The 18981-nt window shown below is 39.5% G+C and overlaps 1 protein-coding gene across 2 annotated transcripts; it reads left to right on the forward strand.

Moving 5' to 3' along the window:
- On the forward strand, positions 1-9707 carry LOC111232761 (ubiquitin-like protein 3). 2 transcript variants are annotated; one of them, XM_022760407.1, is made up of 7 exons: positions 1-157; positions 728-838; positions 4453-4593; positions 4721-4829; positions 5376-5462; positions 7328-7405; positions 7787-9707. In XM_022760407.1, exons 3-7 carry the CDS (start codon positions 4546-4548, stop codon positions 7837-7839), a joined length of 375 nt encoding a protein of 124 aa, XP_022616128.1. In that variant the 5' UTR covers positions 1-157; positions 728-838; positions 4453-4545; the 3' UTR covers positions 7840-9707. The 2 variants fall into 2 exon arrangements, with proteins under 2 accessions (XP_022616128.1, XP_022616129.1); XM_022760408.1 differs by lacking the exon at positions 4453-4593 and having other exon boundaries at positions 7787-9706.
- Positions 9708-18981: the final 9274 nt, after the last annotated feature.

Raw genomic sequence — 18981 nt, forward strand, 5'->3', positions numbered from 1 at the left:
ACAACCAGCTGACATCCGGCATCTTCCCGTCCATTAGCCACCGATACCCACAGTCAACGATATCCGTGTACACTCGATATTTTCCCCACGAAAAGGGCTCCCTGCTGATTCGTCAACTCAACTGAATGCAAAATTTCATCATATTCATCCGATGCAGGTGAGCTCCACAAGCAAAAATCGCCTTTGCACATTTAGTTAGCTAGCCCGCAACTGGCCAGCGATAGCAGGATTGGCACAAGCTAACACAGCAGCTAATGCTAACATTAGCATAAGCATTCTCTATTAGCACGGCTCAGTTTCGACATCTGTCAAAACGAAACTCGATGGTAATTCGTGGGAGACATTTTTTCTAGCTATTTAACAACAAACACTACCTCATTATTACATGGTAGCTCATTAGCAGCGGTGGTTGAATCTAACAAATGTAGGCAGTGTTAGCCCGCTAGCTTTACGTTAACTGTTAACCTGGAAAAGCTGAAGCTGCTACGCTCAGTTTGTTATTTTTAATTAGCTAAACCACGGCGAAGTGAACCAGTTTGCTCACTGCCTATATAGCTTCAGGTAACTAATCGATCATGTGCATGGTTGGCGTTTGATTTATATCGCTGTGCTGTTAGGTGTTGATGTTAGCGACATATCAGTTCGATGGATCAGGGGAGATGTGCGGTGCCACTGCGGTGCCAGGCTGTGGGAAGCAGCCTCACAGTGTTTGTGTTGTTTGTGTCAGGGCTCTGGCCCCGTCTCCAGCAGCTGAAGCACACCAGTCCTGTCCTCTCTGCTCCACGTCCACGGCCGTCCTCATCCCTGAGCCATGACCACCCAGAGGGATCTTGATATGGTGAGTGAGGGTCTGCCACCTTTCTGAAGTTATTTTCTAATGTCACAAAGAACCGTTGAGTCTGTCACACCTATTGCTGCTGCTTTGATATAGCTACGGACTATGACATTATATTATCATGCTGATAACATTACATAAACGTTTCCCCAAATTAAAATTATTTAGGGTTAGGGGTGGGAGTAGGAAGGGGATCATGGATTAGCCAACGACCACAAACACTTAGCTTGGGCAGTGACTGCTGTTCCTGTGAACGCCATCTGTCTAATCTCAGTTAAAACGTTGCCCTACTTTCCTTTCAAGGTTTAGACGCCAATTGATTGTACCCTCTTACTACCCCCCACCCCCTCCTCCAACCATAGGAATGGACAACACAACACTCATTTAGGGACAGATCAGAAATGTTAGTAGAAGTTCTACAGAGAATAAGATTTCCTGGCAGCTGGCTTTCTAACCTGCAAATAGTCACTGTATAGTACTGTTGGACAAAGGAAGGTGACTGAGTTTTTGCACTTGTGAAGCTGTAACAAGCAGATCTTTGTGAGGATTTGCTTGGTAATTGATTAATACAGTTAACCATTTAATCAATTATCAAAGACAATTATACAATCAATTGTTTTAGTGCTAATAGGGAAGCATTTACTGTAGACAGAAAATTAATCTGCAACAATTGTGATGATCAATTAATTCATTTTTTGAGTAATAATTCAATTTTGTTGGCTATGACTTCCCTATTTGCCAATTTTCATCTTTTTCTGTTTTATATAATTATAAATTGAATATATATCAGGTTGTGGGCTGTTGGTCAGATAGAACATACATCTGAAGATGTCACCTTGGGCTCTTGGGAACTGTGATGGATGTTTTTATTTTCTGGCAACCAAACATTTGCTTAATTGTGAAAATAATTTTCAGATCATGCCCAATATTGAAAAGAATTTATAGTTGCAGCACTTGAAACACTAGCACCTTTGTATTTGTTGTACACATCAAAATAATATTTAAACAAGAATGTTGTTAAATGTTTTATGTAGGAGACGTACATCAAGTAAAAGCCCACAGCAACGCAAAATGCAATTTGGTGGATCATCCCTCTTGGCAACTATCCTGGGGCATGAGTTTGTGGTTGGTTAAGTTTTTAGGAAACTTGACCAACATTAAGAATGGATAAGCCTTTGATAGCAATGGTAACCCTTAAAAAAGTCATAATAGTGTTTGAAGAATTTAATGTCTTTCTTTGGACTGGACAACCTAGAGGACAGTTGTGATGCAGGATGTTGCCATGGGTAACCAGGCAGATTTGACTTTGTTTTTATTTTGTACGGGGGTGAAAGGGATGGAGACAAAGCTTGTTAATGATGACATGGGTATGTAACCTCACATTGAGGTTATTCAGTTCAGATGGGGGAGGGGAGGGAAGAGGACCACCGAGGGAGGATTGTATTTGTAAACAGATCAGAGAGTGGGGTTGTCCCTCACTGACGTCACACCTCGTGGTTAAGTCTCTTTGTTCTTTCCTCTGTGATTTGTGAACCAAAGAAAGTTCATCTTCGACCTTTTTAGGAAGGGCAAATGTCGGTGAAAATTAATTCCGATTTATCAATTCTTACTCTTGAGTAGAGGTGCCCTACTAGAAAGATTTAGTTGATTGGATTTTTTTTCCTCCAGAGTAATTTTTTGGAGTACCAACATGATTGATTAGAGATGATAGATTAATGGATTAATAAGGAACAGTACTTGCTGTAGCATACATTAGACAGCTAAAGTCCAAAACTGATCAATAATTCAGTTCAGATTGATGTATCACTCCTGACCATGAGCTGACCCTGCAGGCAGTATAAAATAAGTGGACAAGTTATCATTATATCACGATTTCAAATCCTTCACTGCCTGAAATCTGCGAGAAGGAGAAACATCTAATTAGAATAGAAATGTTCAGAATAATTGTAACATTAACATCAACAATGATGATGTTTATCACCCTCCCCTGATTGTCTGGTTAACCACTCCTGCCATCATAGAGTCTGTTAGCCTGTTGGTACAGCACGTACATGGGTGTGGTATCCATTTTTAGACACTTTAATCTGATGAAAATCCAACTGGGATCGAAACCTGGTCTATTCAGATAAATTAGAGGTTTGGAGTCAATGTGCAGTCGTTATTCTTCTCATCAATATCTGAAATCTGTGACCCATAGACATCCACTTGATGGATGCTCCACCATCTTCAAGTTGACACTGTTTGTACTTATTTCATGTGTCAGGGGAATTTTGTCTTCAGACTGGTCTTCAGCTTCTTTAAGGTCAGGAGATTGATTCTGGACTATGGTGTAGACGGAGATGTCATGTGGCTACTGCAAGAACTGTGACTGGCTGCTTGTGTTTCCCCCTACATGTTTCTGATGCCGGTTGAGTTTGTTGAGAGTAAAGACAGCATTAGGGAAGTTAAAGAAAGTCTTTCAATGGTCTTCCCTTTTCACTAACATCTAACAAAGTGATTACACTGCAAACCCTCTGCTCACTGTGATCACTGCTCTGTATAAATGAATGAATGTAACAACATTACGCTGTTTAGTGATGAGACACAGTGAAATAACAAGTTACCTGGATGAAAATCCAGTTCTATAAATCTAAGTTTGTAGCTTACTGTTGCTCTGTATTGGAAAGTAAATTAAAGAATGTAAACTCAGGGGAATATAAAGCCTGATGGGGCCTGATAACACATAGAACTGAAAGAATTGAAAAGCAGACTCCTTGCATCAAGTATAAATCCAGTTTTACGGCTGAAAGTCTGTACACCAGTCAGTGTTTCTTTTCAGTGCAAAGAAGATAAACACATTGTTGTGTTCTGTTGCTGTCATGTTATGAATCATTAATGTTATATACATTATACGTACAATTATACATGTATGGTTGTTAACTGGACTACAATATAGGGCTGCAACTATTGATTTTATCCTACCAATCATTTTTTCTAATTATTTAGTCTATGAAATGTCACACTTTCCTAAAGTCAATGTGACATCTTTATATCACCTGTTTTTTTCCTCTGTGAAAAGTCTATGTAAGAAAATCAGGGAATCATTACATTTGACAAGCTGCTACTAGGTGTGATGTTTGGCATTTTACTTTCATGTTGAATTTCAAAATAGTTGCAGATTCATTTTATGCTGATTATTTGATCAACTTATTGTGTCAGGACTACTTGAATAGGCTGTTTAATTATGTTTGTGAAATTTTAATATCTTGTAGAATGTGTATGGAGTGTCCCATGTGGATTTCCTGATGTTAGTGTAATATTTAGGCCTTCGAGGCATCTTAGACAAGCAGCTCTTTTTTATTTTCAATGTTTTTTTCAGACAGATTGGTTTGCGTACTTGCCCAGAGGATAAAATTTCAAGGAAGCCCCATTGTTAAATATCCTCCCACACACATATGCACAGTCCCCCTCAGGGCTACGCACTGGCCATGTAAATTTAATAACATGGCCCAGAGCTGTCTGGGACACCTGGGGTTATCGCATTAGGCCGACAGCCCGGAGAGGAGCTCGCAGCACCCTGGAACTAAGGGGCCAGTGTTCTCCCCCTCAGCCCCACCCTTATCTGTTGTCGTCCCCAGCAACAGGGGCTCACTTCAGTGTAAGCCCTCAGTGGATGAAGTCGCCCAGTCAAAGGGTGGAGATCTGGTGTGGATAAATCTAATTAGACTGGAATGCCCGTCTCTTCACAGCCTTCTGAAGGTCACCTCATGTCTGAAGAGGTTAGAGTATGTGGAGGGATTCCACCACCACTTATTAAGAAGAATTTTAATGCAAGTTTGGTGTTTGTGTTGTCTGATGTGGCGTTTCAATGGACTAACATTAGACTGTTGTTATTTGTTGTTTTAGGTGCACCTCCGCCTCATCCTGGTCAGTGGGAAAACGCAAGACTTCACTTTCTCCCCAAATGACTCGGCCACAGACATCGCCAAACATGTATTTGAGAACTGGCCTGCAGGTATGTTTTGCAGGATTTATTTTGTGTGTGCCCATTTGATTCAGTCACAGTCTTTGCTGACACACATTCTCAGTTTCTGCCAATAGTTTTTCCTTCATTTCCTATTTTGGCCCATCACTACTTCATGCATGTGATGAAAACCTTGTATACAATGTTTATATTATTATTATCATTGTTATAACAGTATTATGGTGAAGACTGATAAATAGGCCAGGCTTCACTTACGATATTAGCTTATAACAGATACATTGCCATTGATAGATATGTAACAAGACATTGCAGTGAGTGCCGAAATGCTGTATATACTGTTGATCGTTATAGTGAAAATAATAATAGTAATACCCACAGGTGTAATCGTGCAGTCAATAACAGCAACAATGATTGGAGTACCAAATAATGATTATAACAACAATAATGATGATGATGATGATGATGATGATAATGAGAAGAAGAATTTTCAGGGCCGAGTGCATGTGAATTTGGTTGAACAGAAACATAATGTGACTATACATTAAGTGATGCATTTGTTTCTCTGCTCTCTGACAGGATGGGAGGAGGAGAGGGTGAGCAGCCCCAGTATACTGCGCCTCATTTTCCAGGGACGCTTCCTTCATGGCAATGTTACCCTGGGAGGTAAGACTGTCTCTGAACAAAGACACCATCACAAAGACAATTCTGGCGTCAGTGAATGACAACACGAATAAATTTAACACAAATAATTCTTAGCATTTACTTCCATTTACTGGAAATCTTGTGGAGCCTTCAGCCACATTGTGAATGAAGTTTGCTCAGTTATCATGTGGTTCAGTTGTTATCAAGTGACCTAAGCATGGAATTTCAATCGCAAGGTAAAAGGTAATTTTATCCTGTCATTAAGGCTGTGAGATATGGCTGAAAGCTCCAGAAAAATTTCCAGTAAGTGGACTTTGTGCAAAGGATAATTTGTGAAGCTGCCTTTTCCAAGACAAATAATGCACCTTCAAACTCAGTTCTGTAGATTCTTACACTACTGTGAAACATTTCTGTCTTATTTACTTCACACTTAATATGAATTTTATTTTACTCAATGTGATCTAGACAGTTACTATTTCTGAGATGTTATAAACTACATGTAGTAATATCATGGAAGAAACGTGTGTGCCTCAATAATTAAAGAAATCTGAGAGAGAAACTTGTTCCTGGCCAAATACTTTTGAGTGAGTTGCTCACTCACTCTCTCAAAACTCAGGTCACAGTGTTTGTTTGTACTTCAAATCACACCAGAAGTCCACCCCCACTTAAAAAGTACTTATTACTAACAGCTAAGTTCCTTTTGTGACTGCATCATAAATTTACACAATAACTGCACTAACAGAGCGTAACTTCAACCACAGTGGTAATAACCTAACCCAGAATCACAGGTTCATAATATGACAAAATTAACACATTTGTGGTCATAGTGACAGGTGCTGGTGGAGTGAAGTCATTTCCCTTCACCTCACAGTCTTCCTAAACTTGACGTGTACACAGTTTGACAAATGAGCAGCTGAGTCAAAACAAAGCAGTGTAAGCACCACGTCTGATTTGATTATTTTAATCCTGTTAAACTTCTGACCTCATGGACTCTCTGCCCTGTACCTGGCTTGCACTTGTGCCATCAACAACTGGGATTTACCGACGACCAATCAGAAGGGCTGGTTCAGTGGTTCAGTACTACGTGGGCCAACCACTGGTGCACAAAACACTTTTCTTTTTCTTTTCTGAAGCTGCAGTCAGACCGAAATTCACGTGGTCTAATGAAAACAAGGTGGGACAGGAAATAGAGTGGGTTAGGTCGTAAACAGTTTTGTTAGCAGGCTGACAGCTGTTGTTAATTAAACAGCTTCTTATCTGATACTTGACTGTTATTTACCTCTATTTCACTACAGCCACTCAGCATCCTTTCTTCTCTGCTGCTTGAATTTATAAAAAAAAGAATATAAACAAACAATATTAAATAAAAATATCAATAAATGAAGGTCAATCTCACCCCGTCTCTCAAACTGGCTGACATTCTCCTTCAGTCATTTAAACTGGGTTAAACTGGAAACTGTTATTCACACAGGGGAAACTCAGTGACAGCTCTTGTGAAGCAGTAATATACAAATAAAAAGTGTTTATAAATAGTACTATAACACAAAATTGTCACCAAGAGTTAAAAATAAATGAATAAAATAAAAAACAATAAACTGCAAAATAAAAGTAAATGATAACAGAAATGGTGGAAATGTTCTGATGAGGGAAACAAACTGAGAGAAATTTCCTGAGTGCAAAGAAATTAAGGGCTGAGTGGGAAATACTCTTCTGAAGTATCATCCTTTCAATAATGTGATTGTTTGTCTAAAAAACTTCGTCATAGACACATAATAAGTCTTTCATCACCTCATAATCATTTTCATAGTGCTGGCCTCCATCTCCATATGATAAAATAAAATACAACAAAAAATAATGAATCATGAGGTATATTTCTGTGTTTAAAGCTCTAAAGCTGCCACCGGGCCGAACGACCGTCATGCACTTGGTTGCCAGAGAGACTCTTCCAGAGCCCAACTCTCATGGTGAGCATCTTTTCTTTCACTCATTTATGTACTTATTTATTTATTTATGTATTTATTTATTTGCAGACATTATAAACTAGTTATCATGTGTAGTATCTATTGTACTAGCCCTATTATAGGTCGATCCTGACTATAACATTTCATGATGTGGTTTAAATGTTGTAGCCTACTCCTGCTCTTACATTTATTTGAGTAAAACGAGCCACGAATATCAACGTATTAGGTCACAAATACGTGACCTGTCACATATATCATTTGGTGAGCCTTTGTCACTTCTGCCGCCAACGTCAGCCTCGTCCCACACAGCGCCTGTAACTGTGCTTCTAGTTTCAGCTGGTTGTTTTTATCTCACCTCACGTCTCTGGTGTCTTGTCTTTGTAGGTCAACGGAACAGAGAAAAAACCACAGAGAGTAACTGCTGTCTCCTCTTGTAAAGCAACAGAAACGGCCCCCTCCCCTCAACCATGACCTCACACGTAACACACACATAACACACAAATATAAACATACATACACTCTGCTCTCTCCTGCCCGTCGTCCTATCAGCTGTGGATTTGGATTAAATCACAGGAAGTCTGGTTGGAGGCTGTTACCTGCTTTGGTTGAACTCTTGTCCAATCTGAGGCTTTTTTTGTGCCAATATATTCAGTTTTTGCCCCCAAACTTTTATTTTATCGACAGAATTTGCTGTTGTTACTCCTTTTTATTTGAAGATCATGACATTAAACAATCCCTTCGCTGCTGGACAAGTTTTAAAGAGCTGTCGTACGTAGTGAAAAAGACCCAGGAACTCGTCGCTCTTCATGGACACAGAAGTGCTATAAAGGATGCGTGGGCTTTAACCCTTCCCTCCTAGTCACATGGATGTTTCCCCAGGTCTTACTCAATGGTGTTAACCCTCTCATTGCACTTAACCAGTTTGTTCATTCAGAAGTGTTTATTGTGTCATCCTGACTTCCCTCATGACATTTTTCTTTGAACAGACCTTAATTCCCCACGTGGTAGAAAACGTGCCATCCTCCTCATAGACTGTTTCTGCCTCTTATTAACTGAACCGTTTGGTCTGTATCAGCACCAGTGGCGTTAATGCCATTACCTACACCCTGTTTGTTCTTGGCAAAGGACCAATGGAGAAAAGACTTTTTGATAGGAGGATCTGCATAAACACCTGAGGGACGCACAGGTCCACGAGCAACAGGAACAGACTCCCATCAAGGCATGCAAAGATGGAGGCAGAGGATTGGCTTGTGTGCCACCGGGTGTCATGTTCACACTTGTGGTGGTGACTTTATTGACTAGACTGTCAACGTTCCCTCGTAATGGGAGCCAACATGGCGGGCCAGTTAAACGCAGACAGAAGGAGATGGTTGAAGATGGGAGGGGAGGCGTGTGGTCGGTGTGAGACCCTCCTCTACTGGACACAGAAAACAAGACGGGGAGAGTTATCTCCCACTGGGATAAAGAGTAAAAAGGAAAATTTCGGTGGTGTTTCACCTCCTTTTCATTTGGATGCTGTCTTTACTTCTTGTTTGCCTTTTATTGTGGAATTCAGTAATATCATTAATATTGAAATTTAAATATATCAATTTTTATCTTGTGTATAGGTATTTGTTGAATTTTAGTGTGGGTGAGTTTGTGTGTGAGTGTGTCTGAGGGTGTGTGATGCACGTGGCATACTGTGTGAAGACTAGTGAGGGCATGTGGTCTTAAAAAACAAGGTGGTGCACTGGGAGTGTTGATGGGCTGCGGTTTCTTCAGAAACAGTCGGAAACCTTTTGATTCCTTCCATTGAGTGTCCTTTGGTTTGTGTTTTTGTCAATCAATGTCACTGCTATGAAGTTTAGCTCAGTATGAATAAATGTAAAAACTAAAATGCAATGTGGTCTACATAAAAGCTTGTATTATAAATTAATAAATCTTTAAATAAGGCAACATCTTTTGATTCATTTTTACTATTTCTCAAAAGGCAACAAAAGACAGAAGTTGCAGAGTTGCAACTAAAGATTATTTTAATTATAGATTCATTTATTTTTTCCAGGTTTAAGGTAACACTTTCGAATGTCTTGCTCTGTCTGACCAGCAGTCAAAGACCCAAAGATATTTAATTTTCTATCACTAAAGACTAGAGAGTATTCAAATTTTAAGAAGCTGAAACCAGAGAATTTTTGTATTTTTTACTTAAAAATTGGCTCAAATGTTAAATTCATGATCAAAGTGGTTGCAGGTAAACTGGTGGTTGCAGGTAAATGTAATTACATGCATGTAAATTGTAATGAAATAATTGAAATAAATCAGTGGTCTACAGTTGCAGTTATATGCAAGAGAATCTGTGATTTTGTCGTGACCTAAACCTCAAAAAGAGAAAGCAAAAGAGTTTTTGAACAGATTTGATAATTATTTTTTGTTTTTATAGATCTTTCTGTACTTCTCTCACCTCTGTCCACAATTTATGAAAAAGTTTTTTAGCTGTGGACAGCTTTTCCTCTGTGCATGGCATCGTGGGACAGAAGTGTTCATCAACAGCACACTCAAAAATCAAAATTAGTTCTGTTTTAAGTCACAAGATCCCCTCCACACATGTTCTAGACGAATAAGAACACTGTGCTTTGAACAGTAATTTAGGTCTCATGGTTTTGCCACAAAAAAAGTTAAATGATCTTAAAATTACATCTGGTGTTCTCCTGCCTCATTGAAAAATAAGTTGTTTATTTAATTACTGTAGATAATGTTTCTTTCTTCACTGGGAAGTCCTTGTTCAGTGTCGGTGCACCAGAGGTCACACTTGTCTATGAGTTTCATATTGGACCATGGTTTGACCATGACTAGTTGTGATGCCAGATTCAGAATTCGTGCTTGTACATACATGAGTTAAACTCAGATTTAAGGTGAGTGTAGGGAAACTTTCCTTCAGCAGATCAATGTGAAAACAAACTCTGAAGCTCAAACATCTGTGTCAAGTAATGATAAATAAAATGTTTTTGAGTGGAGGGGAACATTAATTTCGTGTTAACACTGTAAAGTCCCTCTATGTATATTTTTTATATAATTTATGAGCAGTATATGAAAAAATTATAAATGGTTAATAACACACTATAATGTCATTGTATGCAGCTAAAATGACATTCAAGTGTTTATTAGTGTACTGAATTTGTTAACAATTTAACTTCTATGGAGATATTTTGTTATTACAACTGTGTTTTATTATATTGACATTAATTTCTGTTAATACATCAGCCTCCTCTTACTGGTGTTAAAAATATATTAATAAAGACTTATATCTTACAACTACATTACAGTGTGTTATAAGCCGCGTGTTAAATGTCCTGCTTATAAATTATACATGAGGGGACTACGCAGTCAACACCTGCATAGAATTATTTTTAAAAAAGTATGCAGTAGGGGCACAGTTAAAATGAACTGCATGTACTTTGAGAAAACATTTGTAGCACAAAATCCACTTAGTGTTCAAGAGAATAAAGAATTTTATTTCTCTTACTGTTATTTCTGAGGCCCACAATGATCCAACTACATGTAGTTTTATGCTTTGACCTTCAGGTGGCAGTGTTCCTCTGTAAGACTAATGAGTGGGGCTAATCATGGGCTGCTGGAGTGTTGTACAAATACAAAGCGGATAGGAATATGTGAGTTTATTTTGGCTGTGCCTAATGCATTGATGGGAACTAAAGTAGAACCATAAGTTTATAATTTGTGAACTACTATTTCAACACCAGGTATTAACTTAAAACTGTCAAAGCTAAAAGGAAACTAGATATATTTCTGCACAGTTTAGTGACACAGATTCCCAGCCTCACTCAGATCAGATGAAATAGTCATTTTGTTGTTATGAGTGGGTCATGACTTTGTGTTGAGCTGATTTTCAGCAGCCCCCCCCCCCCCCCCCCCCCCCCCATCTCTCTCAGGAGTCTGCTCCTGACCTGTAGTTGCAAGAAGTCCAGGTTTCCAGTTGACACTGGCAGTGTACCTTAGGAAAAGTGCAGTCAGCCCGGATCCCTCTCAACATACTGTACTTCCAAAACCTGCTATTGTGCTAAAACTATTTGTCATTCTGTGTCTCTTCACATTTTCCACTTGCTCTTATCTGAACCGTGTTATGCCGTCAGTGGGGTTCGACAGAGGTTAGTGGAAAGTGAAGTCTGAACAGAAGCGCCGAGCTGACCGCAGAGGCGATCAGGAGTCTTTAAATGAGAGTCCAGGGAGAGAAGCTGTTGAAATTTCTGCTACTTAAGTCCAGTGCGTTCAGAGCTGCTGCTGCAGGATGAATTGCTGTCTGCAGTCGACATGACTCAAAGCACGTGTGCAGCCAGTTTCTTGGGTGGGCTGCGGTCCAACCAACATACACTGCTGGTCTGTCTGTCCCAGGAGGGCGGCCTGCACTCTCAGCCACCTGGCCTACCCTAGTCCTGACATGAAGGTCTTAACTCCCACTCTGACAGCAGTATGTCCTGCTGTGTAGAGCACGTAGACGTGCCCTTAGTGGAGTCAAACTGTACTCAAGTAGGATTGCTTGGGTTTAAAAACAGTATAGTACAAAAGCTTGTACTAAGAGATACTCAATTCCACACTGTGAATAGGCCACTAACGTGTGTGCATGCTCACGCCTTACCAACGATCTCCAATATTTTTTTAAAGAACCATAGCTCTCATGTTTTAACTCATTTCTCCTAATCACTCTTACACTACCTGCATTGAGTAGATGTTTAATTGGTTAGTTGTTTAAGTTTAAAAAAACCTCACTGGTACCAGCTTTTCAAATGTGAATGTTTGTTGGTTTTCTTCTCGTCTGTGGCAGTGAACTGAAATTCTTTGGGATATTTGACAAAAATAAAAACAATGCAAGCTATGCTGTTATCATTTCCCAGAATGTCAGACAGTTACTTTAATGCAGACCTGATGTTCACTGTGGTGGATTACACCAATCTGCTCACTGTTTTTCATACCATATGAGATGAGTGGAAACCTGCTGATGGATGGAACCATCACAATAAAAAAAAGCATTTGAAATACAGCTCAGAACAAATGTGAGACGTAGTTAAGGAGCTAAACATTGATAAAGTGAAGAAGCTGCAGTTTCTTCACAGCGTCTCAGCTCTCAGTTTAAACACATAGAGACAGGAATAGATTGATTTTAGAAAATAACCAAATACCTATCTCAACAGGGGGTTGTAACATATGTGTTTTTTTCTGTTATGGTATTTAGCTCCAAATCCCTTTTTCCCTTCACTGCTTTTGACCATTTTCTTATTCGCCAGTTCTTCCAATATTGAAACCAGCTGTGAACACACACACAAAGGAACGCATATACAGTAGACTGAAGGCTACTGATACTACTGACTGCTGTCATTTTAACTCTCTGGAGTCCAGGTTGACTTTGACTTTCTGTGCATTAATTTTTTATCTTTGTTTAGCACCTTTTAAACTGTCCTCACCCGCTTGACATTCCTTTTTTCTTTTTTTTTTAAGTTTGTCCTCTCATTTTGTTAATATTAGTGTAAAGCTGCCAACAACCCCCCAAAAAACGACACGCGTCTATAAAGATGTACAAATGTTTAGTTGGTAATCACTCAAATTATCATTATGGTACAATTCAGGGTTGTAAAAAATATTGTTTCACTACTTACACACACAAATACAGCAGAAAAATGTAAGAAATAAAACTATAATAAAGTCTATTTACATTTTAAGTGATTTTATTGCGACTCATTCTTGTGCCTATATATGTCTTTAAATCACTGAAAATACCCCAAGCTAAAGGAATCTAAAGGCACTACAAAAGCAATAGAGATGAACATTTTAATTTGCGTTTCATGATATGTTTTGTTGTGTGTAAGATGGTGTGAATGTGCGGTCACGGCTCTATCATGTGTTCATTCCTTTGAGTCTATTTGTCCACACCAGAGGTCCTTCGATGGCCTGAAATGAAAGAGTTCAGTAGGCCAGTGTGAAAACATACACACTCATGCAGGGGTTGAATTAACCCAGCAGGGTGTTAGCAAATGAGCAGCTTTCATGCTGACTCCAGAAGCTGCTGCTGTCTCTCTTCATCTCCAGACCTCCTTTCTTCTCCTAATTGGGAAAATGACACTGGTTTATATGGCTGTTTGTTTCCAGATGAAGGGATCATAACCAGGAGGGCCAGGGATGTGGACTTTTGACCAGGTGTGTGTAAAGGAGGAGGAAGTGTTGCAGCCTTAGTATTTCCATAATCAATCTACAACAGGAGCGCGTAGGAGTGAGGGCGGGGTCTGTTAACCTCTTTTTATTTGACGGTTTATTTTCCCAGATGGTCTCCTGTTGCCTGTAACGTGCCACTGTAAAAGAGCCGCGGCTATGACAACAATATCAGCTCTGTGCACTGGAGAGAGGGAGAAATGGAAACTTCTAGAGTTCATACCCAAGATCAAATATTTCTCAGCGTTACTGTGGAGCAGGGGGTGGAAAACTGAGGGCCTTTGCAACAAAATGTACTGCTATCGGAGACCTCCATTGCTTCCTGCGAAGAAGACACAGTCGGGAAGAGTCAATAATTGATATTACCTCACCAACCCAGCAATACATAAATCCAGCTTCTATCTGTGTTCTGGCACATAGAGACTCAGAAGACTCTTTCTTTTTCAGGCCATCATTTTCAACGTGGTCTAGAACATATAACTTTGCACTGCCCTCATTATTGTATATATTTTCTCTTGGGCCCTTTTTGTATTTGTAATGTTCATGCTTCTTTTTTCTAATCCTTCTTTTTTCACACTATTCCCTTAGCACTACCGTAGGACACACTGCATGTTACACATTACTTGTGTATGTGACATATGAACCTTTGAATCCTTGAATGCTCTGTTGTAAACTGTCACTCACAGCAGAGCATCACATACACTAAGCTGTGTGAGTATAATTATGTAAAGTTAATCGTTTTTTACATCATAAAATCACTTATGAAGATTAATGGAAGGGACCTAATAACTGAAACATCCTGCTCCACTGTGAAAAGAAAGTCGGTATCACTTTTTATTATCACTTTATATTAGCAATAGTTGCATAGTAGGAATTAGAGAAGAAAACCATAATACTCAGCAACGTCCCTGTTAATATGATAAAATCTGGGCTTTACATTTATTCCTAAAACATGTGCAGAGAATTTTATTTTGGAGCTAAGAATTTGAAAATAGGCAAACACTTTAGACCACAGTGTAAATTACCCAGTACATATTTAATCAGGTCTAAACATCCTTTCACAATAGCTAGGTCATTAAAAGCTAATGTCTCGTTTCCCAGACATAATCTGAGTATATTATGATTTTGAAATTAATGATACCTCAACTAATTTCATTGCAGTACTGGCACTGTTACCCCATTTTTACTGCCTTGCTATCCAGTAATAATAGTATTACGCTTTGTAAAAAAAATCTAAAAAAGGTACTAAATGTGTAATATATTCAAGTAATTTACTCACTTGTTGTACAAATCCCTATTAAACACACAGACCCTTCCATATCTACATATTTGTCCTAGTATAAGTAGGCCTACTCGTTACCAAAAATAATGATTCAAGTCTGAAAGGTTAAAGGTGACAAGAACAGCAGTAAAGTGCAAATCTCTGCTGCGTATTCTCTACACACATAGCTCATACATGATGCATACACATCACAAATTGGAAAAAAAAAATTACAGTCAAGTTTTTCTGTTCAGTAAACTGTGTCCTCATTGTTTAGTTATGGGGCAAGTGGTCACTTGAGGGCAATGACTTCTGAACAAACTTTCCTCCTCGAGTTTCAATTTTAACGAAAAGCACAAAATAAACTATGAAGGGAAACATACTAAAGTAATTACAGACAGAACTGAAGCCAGATCGTGGTGAATGCAGTCCAGAGGAATTCAGGCTCGCTCATTACCCACTCCCTCCTACTGATTACAGACCTGTTTTGTTTGTGTACCTGTGATGATATAACAAATTGGATCTGGTTTGTGCCTATTATAGTGATCATTACATTACAATCAGTGTTTTTTTTTTGTTTTTTTTTTTCAATCATGAAAATTGATCATTAACTGACTCCATCTGCTTCAACACGTGATCAGTCCGTTTCTCTTTGCTTCCTCGCTCACGTTCAGGACGAAGGTTGCGATTTATGTTCAGGTGTCTCCAATTTCTTCATCTTCACGCTCTGACACCTGCTCTGATCGCTCTCCAGACATCATTAAAGTGAATAAATTTCCTGATCTCCGGATCTGGTAGTGGAATTATTTCACGTGTTCTCGTTGTGTGTGATTATTGCTCAGTGACACCAGATGCTGACCCAGGGCTATGTACTGTACTGTATGTCCGAGAAGAATGTAGACAAGGTTCCTACTTTCAGTTTCCTTTGTTTTTGATATCTGAGACTCACATTTAGAAACATCTTACTACTATTTCTTGCCAGTTTATAACACTCTGGCATCATGCAGCCTTTTTCCAAACAACTGACACTAGTTTTTAAAGTGTTTCTGAGGGTGAAACTCCATCCTCTCTTTACACTGCAAGCCCCCAAGTGTTTGGAGTGGTTTCTACGGCATCTGCAAATACTGCTGCTCTTTTCAAATTTATAGGTGCCCTTTATTGGACTTGTTGCTGTGCGTATGTTGTTCATTAAGACATCAAAATGCTTTACAGTTCATTGCTCTTTTACACTGCCTGTTGGAGCCGGAGCTGTAATTCCAGTTAGTGAGGGATCAGATGGAGGTCACTGCTGGCCTGTGGGGGTTGCAGCACACCACAAGTACACCGAGCCTCTCCGGACTACATTACAGCTTTTATCCTCACTAATGGGATCTCTTGGTGGGGAATCCCAAGGGTGATGGGGATTAAGATACCTGGCCTCGCTCCCACGCGCCGTTTACCATGTGGGGCGCAGCAAATATGTTGCACATGCCCAGACTGCTGCAGCAAACTTTACATCCCTAGATACTCAAAGAAACTACAAAAATCGGTGTTTGGAAGACTAACATGTGTTCACACCCAGACTGACAGTAATCTGTCTCGTATTCACCTTCTCTGCGCACCATTTCTGCCCCTCCACGCCTTGACCCAGTTGAATCTGACACCGTTTGCAACTCAGTGAGAGAGTATCAGATGATGGAGAGCTGGGAGCCGCTCAGGCCTGAGAGACGGCACTGAATGTTAACTTTCTACCCTGCTTGACTTGAGTGGCATTGTTGGATATGTTTTGGAGTTTCCCAGCGTTACAGCCACAGTAGAAGAAAGAGAACGGAGTGAGAAAAGCTTAACTTGGAGAGTGAATAAAAAGTTTAGGGTGGAATAAGTTCCACGTCTCTTTGTGTAGGTGTTTAAAAAGAGAGGAGTGAGAAAAAAACTGTGAAGGAGGAGACTGGCTTAGAAAATGAAGATATTATAAAAGAAAAGAAAGTGTAGGGTCTGAGATTTGGTCTCTGTACTCTCCTTCTCTATTTTAAACCTTTGTCACACTTGGTCACTGCAGTGCTAAACCGAGTGTCAATGTGAGTCATGACTTCACGCTCCATCTGTCTGTCACATGGCATCTGGGCGACTCTGTAAAAGCAACAACACAGCTCAGTAACCAGAGGCCGCATGAAATCAACTCCACCACCAGTACCACCTCTTCTGCTGCTGCTGCTCCCACACACCTTTTTTTTTTCTGTACATCCTCCCTGTGTTAATGCCAACTGAAACAGACAGATGTAATAAAGCACACCCAGACATGCAGTTAGAAGTGACTGCTACTTGTTTTTCTACTTATTTTGTGTTGTAACAGTGGTGCTCTTGTCCTGCTGGGTCGTACAGATCCTCAGACTCACACCGCCCTGCAGCAGCAGCAGCTTCTAGTGCTGAGAACAGCAACAAGGAAAGGTCAGGTGCAGTCCATTGTTACAGAGCTGTCCAGTCTCTGATTTATGGGCAGCAGGTTCACACTGTTTGCGGTGCATTAACCCACTCACTGTTTCCATATTTTTGTTTTATACACAGGAAGGGACAGATTTGATTTAGATGGGAAACAGCCAACAGCAGCCTGTGTCCTGCACAGTCTTCACTACTTTTACTTCTGTACCAAATGTAATCTGAGGACACTGCAGCTTTTAAGGCTGCAACTAATGATTTTTCCATTATTAATAAACCTGTCGATTGATTAATTATTTTCTCTTCTATTAGAGCTGAAACTTGGGATGTTTGGCGTTTTTGCTTGTAAAATTACTTGAAATGATTAATCAATTAATTATTACAACTGTATTTAAAAGTTAGAGAAGTAGATTTGTGGTTTCAGATTTGCTGGTTTGCATCTCTAGAATCACTGGTCAGATGTGAAATGACCTTGAACAAGGCACTTCTCCCTCAAACTGCTCCAGTGAAGTTCCTTATTACATGTGGGAGCTATAATAAGCAGCTGTAAAATGTAAAAACTGTGACTGTGAAACAGTGTGCTGGAAAAGAAAGCACATTCTTGGTAAAGCTTTTATGCAATCATAAAAGGGTGCAGGGTTTTGTTTTTTGTAGGAAGTGAGAAAAAATCTAAATATTAGGAGACCTAATGACAGCAGGTTAAACCCTCTGTGGTTTTCACATGTCCTCAGGGTGTTTGTTGTGGGTGACTAGAGGGCATCTGGGACTTGGCGGCTGAGTAGAGTTCCTTTAGTTCTGCGGTGGAGTTGGCGAACCGACGCTCTGTGAGCTGACAGTCATTCAGCACCCTGCCAAGTCACAGGCTCATAATTCAATAACACCTTCTGGCTACATGGCCCCTGCAGGAGAAGAGAAAGTGACAGCAACACAAATACTGTACGCAGCACAGGCGCTAGTAGAGAGACATTAAATGGCCTTGACTTTATGGGAGATATAAAAGAGAAAATATATATACAGATAACATTGAAGTACCCTGGGGAGTTTTTTATTGAAAATAAACATTTCTCACAGAAACCCTGAAAGGACAACTTAAACACCGAAAAGCAGTTTTTTTGCACTTTTGAACACACCCAACAGTGATGTCACAGTGTACTGAGACAACCTGTGGTACACTTCTACATCACTGAGCGAGGTCAGCAAAGACAGGATTTACAGGTGACAGTTGCTTTTAAAGGCCTTGCGTTCATACTGAATGAGTTCTCAGCCTCATAAACATTGCAAGACTTCTTTTGAATGTTTTTAAGCCTGCTTTGTTTACATTAGATTTGGGATATAGCTGGGTGATGTGGTTAAAAATCAATGTTATATGTAATACAACACTATAATATACAATAAGTTTCTACACTATTTTGATAAAAATATAAATCACCATGTGCTTAATCACACACTTTTTCTTTCTGGAGCTTTCAATCATATTGTATGATAAGACAACAAGATGTATTTAGGATTATTTGAATGACCTTTCACGCTAAATTCAAACTGACGCTCACTTCAGTGAACTGTTGCACTATTATGACTTAAATCAGACAAAACAATTTGCTTGGAATCAGATCAACTGAAGGTCAATAATTAATAATATTAAATTATTACCCAGCTGTAGCTTGTGGTCTTCTGCTTTTCCTCTTTTAATGGTGCTCTGCCACCTGTTATG

The sequence above is a fragment of the Seriola dumerili genome, unplaced genomic scaffold (genome assembly GCF_002260705.1).
Source record: "Seriola dumerili isolate Sdu_G_001 unplaced genomic scaffold, Sdu_1.0 BDQW01000331.1, whole genome shotgun sequence".
Lineage (NCBI taxonomy): Eukaryota > Metazoa > Chordata > Actinopteri > Carangiformes > Carangidae > Seriola > Seriola dumerili.